At 32.2% G+C, this 8234-nt stretch overlaps 2 protein-coding genes across 3 annotated transcripts in view; both read right to left on the bottom strand.

Annotated features, from left to right (window-relative positions):
* Positions 1-4174, bottom strand: LOC117178776. The gene is made up of 4 exons (XM_033370245.1): positions 3762-4174; positions 2934-3213; positions 2639-2843; positions 1-325 (listed from the first exon to the last, which is right to left on the bottom strand). Exons 1-4 carry the CDS (start codon positions 3930-3932, stop codon positions 265-267), a joined length of 717 nt encoding a protein of 238 aa, XP_033226136.1. The 5' UTR covers positions 3933-4174; the 3' UTR covers positions 1-264.
* Positions 4175-6312: 2138 nt separating this feature from the next.
* Positions 6313-8234, bottom strand: part of LOC117178775 (protein toll-like) — a 38768-nt gene continuing 36846 nt past the window's right edge. For both annotated transcript variants that reach the window (XM_033370244.1, XM_033370243.1), the window contains one exon: positions 6313-7567. In XM_033370244.1, the coding sequence (XP_033226135.1) occupies positions 6509-7567 (1059 nt within the window). In that variant the 3' untranslated portion in view covers positions 6313-6508. The remainder of the gene's footprint in view (positions 7568-8234) is intronic.

The following is an 8234-nucleotide window of genomic DNA, read 5'->3' as shown; positions in this document are numbered from 1 at the left end:
TATTAGTTATAAATAATTGCAATAAAAGGAAAATTATTTTATTTAACAAAAGTAAATATATTTTTGCCGTTTCTTGTAGTTATATTTTTTAGAAATATATGTGAATTATATAGACTAATAATTTCACAGATCAAGTATCATTATCTTCTTCAATCTTTGATGATTAAAAATGATAGTACGTTACGTTCTAAGAATCACAGATGATGATATGGTTTAAGCATAAGTTTCTGTAAAAATTCATTCCAATTTTGTTCATAGAAGTCATCAGTGGATCAATTGTTGTCTCATGCTTCGTATCAATTGGGGTGCCACTTTCATTGCAAGTCTAGAAACATAGGAAAAATTAATCAAATAATCAAATATTTGTCTCGAAAAATCTTAGGAATACTAAAAGAATACAGTTTCAATTAAAGACAATTTATGAAAATATTAGTCTAATGTTTATTTTTTATTTTTATTTTAAATAACCTAAATCGAGTGCATGTTCACTTAGATTCTGAACGAATAGAAAACGTCTATTTAAAATTTTGAAATCCCATTTGGAATATTTTCGATGATTGAAAAGGAAATTGTTTGTAGAATATTTTAGAATATTCTATACAAGATTTTGCAATTTTCTAGAGAATTCGGAAAAATTCATGAAGATTGTATAATAGTCCATATTTTCTGCAATGAAGAAAAAGTTACCAGAATTTACTAAGCTTTCTTATATATAATTGATCCATGTAGTGATATAAGTGTTCCATGTTTAAACATGGATGACGGTGCATATCAACAAATATTCATCAAAACAATGTAGATTATTCTATTCTGAAATATGATATACAGTGAGTGTAAAAAATTTTCGTACACCCCTTTTTTAATAAAAGGTTAAATTCTCTTAATATTAATTAAGCCAGAGCTAAAAAATGGTCCCTGTAAAGAGTTGATTGCTCTCGAAATTCGGTATGAATCCAGGATGAAGCCAGTTTGTCTATTTTTTATGTAGATATTGTAAAAATAGTATAAATTTCTATGTTTTCTTAAATGTTCAATAACTTCCGAAGTAATCAACATTGTTCAATGTTCTTGGGCTCATTATAGAGCCATTTTTCGCCGTATCAAAACAGCTTACGAGTATAAATATTGAAGATTGCCTTATTGAATTGAAAGGACTTGAAGTTGTAACAAAATTTTTGGAAAAATTGCAATGTTCTTTGTGTTGACAAAAATATTTTTCTAGAATATGTGAAACATATAATTATGAAATTTCCTTAAAATATATATTTAATTTTTATTTGCCTACAGATATAATGTTTTCAAATGTTTCCAACATTTTTATCACAACATCAAGTTGTTGTCATTCTATAAAAAAATGTTTACGATTTATACGAATAGGATGTTGTGATGCGGTGGAAAAATGGCTTCAAAATAAGCCCAATAATATTGAAAAATGTTGATTATTTCGTAAATTATTGAACATTTAAGAAAACATTGAAATTTACACTGTTTTTGCAATATCTACTTAAAAATAGACCAATTGGCTTCATCCTGGACTCATTTTATACCGAATTTCGAGAGCAATCAACCCTTTGAAGAGAAAATTTTCTAGCGCTAGCAGAATTAAAATTAAGAGAACTTAACCAGTCATCGAAAAAGAGGTATACGAAAACTTGCTACTCTCACTGTATAATTTAAGGCCATTCTGGTAAATGTTCAGGACATTTTAGAACCTTCGGGAATATTGTATAAAAATCTAAAACATACGACCTAGTGAAATCCTAAATATTATACGAAAGTTAAAAGTATTCCAAACTTTGCAAACAATTTTAGTAATAAACAATGTTCTGTGAAATTTTAAACCTATCTAGATTTTATAATATTCTAAAGCTTTCCGCAAGATACTAAATTCTTCGAGAAAATTGTAGAACATTCTATTTGTAGATATTCTAGAGCCTAACAGAACTTTATAGAGAATTTCAGAAGGTTACAGAATCTGCAGATAATTTTTTAGACGGAACGGAATGAATAAGAAAATTCGAAACAATTCTAGAAAATATAAAAGAACTTTCTAGAATATTTTATAACACTTAAGAATATCCTAGACTACTTCAGAATATTCTAGAATGGCCAAGTACTTGTTATAGTACAATGAACTCCCTATATAAGCACCATCAGTTTAACGTATTACGTCCAAATACAACTGAAATGGTATAAACGGCCCTGACTGTTCACATTTGCATTCTCCCGATTCATGCTGGAGCCATTGAAAGCCATTCTCGAAACCGTGCTTATGTCGGGAGTTTAGTGTGTTAAGAAATAAGACATGTTGAATCATATTTTCCAATATTCCAGGAAATTATTAGAATACTTAAAAAACATTCTGTTCCATGAAAATTATTTCCGCATGCAATTGTTATAATAGATTCCACTTGAATTTAAAGACCTTTAAAAAAAGAACAATTCTACTTTGGCAATTTGACAGTTTAGCTCTAGTTAAAATAAACGTATTATTTAGAAATTATTTCTATGTCTGAAATTACGTATGAAAATCGGTATTCGTTTAAGTTTACCTGCCGCTTCCACTACAACACTGATTAAAATTTTAGACACAATTAAAAAAAATTCTTAAAGTAAACATTCGTTAAAGTAAACTTACGGTAACAAAGATATTCTTCGTCGATGACATGTTCCAGACTTATCATATCCTGCCCGACATCTTTTCGTTTGTTTGTGAACCAGTACCTGTTTTTCTGTTAAAGCTTCAGTAGTGGCACTTGGTGCTTCTTCAGTAGCATTTACAATTTTCTCAAACAGGTTTTTAAATTTATCCTCGTTCTTTAGCTTTTTTAAACTCATTTCATCTACAAAGTAAGTAATATTCCATGGTTATAAAAAATACATAAATTAATCGAAAATACTTCTTTATAATCAAATTCATTAACTCAATTTACCTGCATTACTTTCAATTGACATTGTAAAATTTTCAACTATTTTATTATCATCAGTAACAGCACTAGTCGCACTTGTAGATGAAAAAACACTTTCAGTTGTTTTAGTTTCTAAACTTGAAGAGTTTGTTAGCAATACTGTTGATGTTTCAGATAATTTACTTGAAGTTTTTATTGCTGCTGTTGTTGCTGCTGTTGTTGTTGTAGGTGGTTTCGTCGGTTTCGTCGGTTTCGTCACTGGTTTAACAGTGAAGTCTGCATAATCATAAGCGTAGTCGTAATTCTGAAACAAACATACCGATTTTTAAAGAAATGTTCTAAATAAAATTTTATATCCCAAAGTTGCATCAAAAATCTGAAAATTGACAACAGTAAATTCTTTACAGTCTTTCCTCAAATTTGTCATAAAAATTAGCCTTATTGCTCTAAGAAAAAATCAGTTTTTCTATTCCCCAGAAATCGAAGTCTTAACACTCCGTGGTCCAGGTTAAACAATTAATTACTTAAATAAATGTCCTGAAAAATGCAAAATTATTTTTAAAAATTCATAACGAAAAAACAGGATAAAATGAGATTACCAAATCGACCAAAACACTAACTCCGTGGTCCAGGTGGGTCTTTCAGGGCACACAGTCGATTTTTCCTCGTTGACAGACGCACACAAACTAGTTGACCCTGACGCCCTTTAGGACACTTGGACCTTCACAATATTTTAGGATGGAGAATCATGACCTGTCCTTTCTCCACTTTCGAAATATTTGAATTACAAAGAAGAAGGCACTGTGCCCTAAAACACCAACTTGGACCACGAATTGTGTAAGTTTAAATTACCGTGTAATCATCAAATACGTCTGAGTTGAGGAGGGCGATGATTTTCACATCTTTGAGATCAATTTGTACATTGACATCACCTTCTTGACGCTGATCGTACTTAACAGGGCTGGATAAAACCAGCCAACCTTGGCAACTTAATAGAATAAGTCCATAAATTAGTGGAAACATGATACTGAACAGCCTCTTCTTCAAAATGATTAGCTAATTGTAAAACTTTATGAAAATAAATAAATTACGGTAATTCGACGATGTTTCGACCGTCGCGTCGATGAAGACGGAATTGTCTTTACTGCACTGATGAATTTCAGTTCAAACTCCGCCGGTGAATACGTGATCCTGCTTCTTGAAACCGGTATTTTATCCTGGGCTACAAGCCAAGAGTCAACAGACAAAGACCAAAGCTTTAGCTTATGGTTTGTACCCGGTCAATGCTCCACGAATCGATGCCCCTGGCATTGTAGAATGTAGATTGTAGTCCATGCTCCCCTGAACACTAATATGTTCAAGGTCACGAAGAAATTCTTTCGCCGGCACTACGAGCCGTATTTAAATTTTGTACATATTATTCAGTCGTAATTTCTTCATAGGTGATGTTGATTGGAACCAGTCGAGATTGCGGTTCCTTTTTTGGGGGGTCAATGTACCATCGAATGGAACCAGGAATATATAAAAATTTGAATAAGCAAAGAAGGTAAATAAATAAGAAACAAGTCAGTAATCCTTTGTGCAGTTACGTAAAATTCTAGACTCCAGATTATTTAAGAACCTTGTCGAATATTCTTAGCATTCTAGAATATTTCAAAAAATTTTCTGAACATTCCAGTAAAGTTTAGAAAGTTGTATGAAACTTTGTACAAAGTCACATGAAATTGTGTAAGATAATGCAAAAAAAGCAATGATGCGCTAAAATAATAATGTAACGAGTAATCAGATTTTTCTTTTTTGTTACTGCTTGATAACATTTTCGAACGTCTAAAAGGATTTTTGTATAACAAACTTCATTTATAAATAAGATGATAAATTGTTATTTTATCAAGTTTTTCATTTCATTTCTCATACTAGAGAATTTTTATAGAATCTTGAACTCAAAATTCCAAGCCTTGTCTAAATTTTTAAAGGTTCTTTTGAAAACATTCTACGCCAAACAATGACAGCCGATTCCACAGCTTTTCGGTTGAAGAAAATATTAAAAAAGAAGAATCGCATAAAATGAAACTATAATTAAATTCCTAATACAAAAATCCAACTCCGAGCCGACACTTGTATATAACTGTGATGCAATCTGTAATATAATAGAAAATAACGTATTATGTAACTGTTAATTAATATTTTTAGAATAAGAGCCCTCGTGGACCGAATGAACGCAAAGCATACGCTACAGCCTACCCTGATAGCACCCCTTCCGTATCATGCAAAAACAACTTTTAAAAACAGCAAGATGGGCATTTAACATGTTTCAATTTGAATTCTACGTGAAATGTACCATTAGAATGTAGCGGAGTACACGAAACTCTCGCTTTCAGTCACCCCGTTCTCAGCTTTCTTAGAACTGCTTGCTCCCTCAGTTTCTCAAAAGCAGGGCTGCAAAAAAACGATTGCAACTACACCAAACTCTCGCTTTGAATCCAGTGTCGGGGGTTGCCTTCAAATAACCTTAGGCTGATCATAACGGAGTTACGTTTTTAAATGGTTTGTGATAATTCCATAAGTGTTATGAAGATATGTAACCGTTATATAACAAATATGGAACACAAATAATTAACAGATATGTAAGTGATATATATATATATATATATATATATAAATATCGCATCACATATTCTGTGTACTCTTTACAGAACACTCACGGGACAATTGGGCTAAGAAAAGTATCTGTTACGTTAAAAATGTTGAAAAAAGTGATAGTACTGCATTGTAACTTTTTTTCGTAACTATTACGTAAATGTAACGTTATGGAATTAAACGAATTATAAATTTGTAGTCTGCGACTTAACAATAATATAGTTTATTCGTTTTAAGCGCGGTGTAAGTTCATTAATATTTTAGAATATTTATTTAACAATTAATAATTTCAATTTATTTTTATAGTGCGAATTTCCTTTTAATTCTCATTTATGTAAACAATAAACATTTTTGCTTTAAAAAGATAAAATTGTTTTATATATACTTTGATTTCTATTATCCAACCTTATTGATATTCTTGTTTGTTTTGAAATATACAAAATCACAGAGTGGCCAATGGACCGGGAGAACTAAAAAATTTTTGAAATCAAGGAAACAACAGAATTCACTTATCATTCAATATATAATGATGCAAGAGTAAATAGTATATATTCCTTAAATTTTCTAACCTGAAGACTGAATTTTCAAATTTGTGAAAATACAGGTTTGAATGTTTTTTTAAATTTGTAAAATATTAACTCGTAAATTTAATTTATCTCTAAAATTATTTTTACTAATATAATGATGAAATATTGAAGACCATTATATTGCTATTTTCTTAAAATAAAAGAAAGTAAAACTAAACTAAAAATGAAAAACATCCATTCAATCAATGTATCACAAAATTTATTACTGATAAAACTGCATTTGACGAATTATCATTTTGTCATTAAATATCACGGCAGTAGGACCACAACAAAGTCTCGTATTTTAATCAGTCTAACCTTAAAAATAAATTTAAAATTAATTCATATGTACAGTATTGACATGTAGCTTTACATGGAATCTAAAACTTAGAATACTTAATCGTCCCCCATATCAATGCAAACATCTGCCCCTTCTTTTACTTCCCAAATCGTGACCTTCCCAGCATTAATCGTCGGAGCACTTTCGGTCAGTGAATTGTCATTATCAGAAAATGGTTTCACATCACCCTTGTCAAAGGTGAGAGCGAGAGGTAAGGAGGGATCTTGTGCCTTCAAGATTTTAGACCCTAGGGATTTGGTATCCGGCAATTCAGATTTGTGAGGAAGAAAGTAGCGAAGCTTGTCCCAGAACCAGGGGTCGCCCCACTTAGCGTAGGTGTTCATACTTAAATAAGCTTTCAACTCAGGTTCAAGGTCATGATTTGGTTCGATGTCGCCATACAAGATAACAACAACCCTACCTCTTCCCTCATTAAGCGCTTGGCTATGAGCTGCCCGGAACTCAAGTCGGCCCCACTCACTTTGCACAAAGTTCGGAGAAACAACAACAATTGTTCTTTTGGAATCATTCACAGATTTAGCAATCTGCGCTGGAATCCATTCGCCAGCTAACCAATCACGGAAGTGGATACAGAGTTTGAAAGGTCGAGGGCCTTGCTCGAGTTTTGGTACCAATTCACTGATAACAAAATCTTCATCCTTATGAGAATAGCTGATGAACGCGTCGTAAGGTTTGTCCTTGTCGAGTTCCCCTTCGGTGACAAACCAGAGGCACATCCGGTGGGCGTAGAGCCAGACTTTGATTTCCCTTTGGTAACGGTAATATAGAGCTGCCAGGACACCAAACATCAATCCGAGGAATGCTACCGCTATACTTATTCCGATCATCATCTTCGTCATGGCTGGACATAAATCGTTTACTGTCATCGTTTTCAGTCTTATTTTTGAATTTTGGCAAGTAATGTTATTCACGTCTAGGATTTGGAATTTGCCCTTGGCTCCACCGTTTTGAACGTAGTACTGGAAGTGGCGGGCATCGCAGTCACATTTCCAGGGATTTCCGCCGAGTGTTATGCTCTCAAGGGTGGTATTTTCAAGATGAGCGAGCACAGACGATGACAGAGCTGTGATTTTGTTGTTATCCAGTTCCAATGTCTGAAAATAATAGAAGTCATGTTAGAAAGTGTTTGAAACACTTGTAAGGAGCCTTCCCAAGATTACGCGACAGCTTTTTATGGGAGAGGGTGTTTAGAAAAATGCTAAGATCTTTTATGTGCGACACCTGTTACATAGTGCAGAATTTGAAATATTTCAAAAGGTATTATTATTCATTCTAAGAACAGGCCAAGTTGATAGTGGTTTTAGAAATATTTAAAAGACTTCTCACAAAATTTCACATTCCGCTAATTCTGGTGTAACATTACTTGCACATCGGCATTATAATATTAGTATTTTTAAATCCATTTTAAATCATATGGAATTCTTATAATTTTCGAAATTGTAATTTATTCCTCGCAAATCGCGAATTAAAATTTCTTTCAATTATCTGAAAGTCACTACGGAATCATTGGAATTCTTTTTAATCTATTATATATTCCCTATCATTTTAAAACTGCTCTTATGATTCTTATAATCCATTAATATCATTTGAAATGTAAACAGGGATGCAAGTCCACATTTTGGTAAAAATTGTCCCTGCATAGGAAATTTTTGTCAAAGCTGGAAAATGATTTAAACTCATTCCTAGAGAAAACTGCATGAAATTTTGAAATATAATAATTTTTATTAAAAACAATTTACAGTGAAACTCTTCTATAGGGCC

This window comes from Belonocnema kinseyi, chromosome 8 (assembly GCF_010883055.1).
Source record: "Belonocnema kinseyi isolate 2016_QV_RU_SX_M_011 chromosome 8, B_treatae_v1, whole genome shotgun sequence".
NCBI classification, from domain to species: domain Eukaryota; kingdom Metazoa; phylum Arthropoda; class Insecta; order Hymenoptera; family Cynipidae; genus Belonocnema; species Belonocnema kinseyi.
Note: the sequence above shows the minus strand (reverse complement) of the source record. Positions and strands in the feature narration are given on the sequence as shown.

What these genes read in the sequence shown, in the direction of transcription:
- LOC117178776 (XM_033370245.1), bottom strand. Translation starts at nt 3,932, where the DNA reads ATGTTTCCACTAATTTATGGACTTATTCTATTAAGTTGCCAAGGTTGG. An exon ending in ACGTATTTGATGATTACACG is followed by an intron (nt 3,214 to 3,761) that starts GTAATTTAAACT and finishes TGTTTGTTTCAG; the next exon opens with AATTACGACTACGCTTATGA. An exon ending in GTCAATTGAAAGTAATGCAG is followed by an intron (nt 2,844 to 2,933) that starts GTAAATTGAGTT and finishes CTTACTTTGTAG; the next exon opens with ATGAAATGAGTTTAAAAAAG.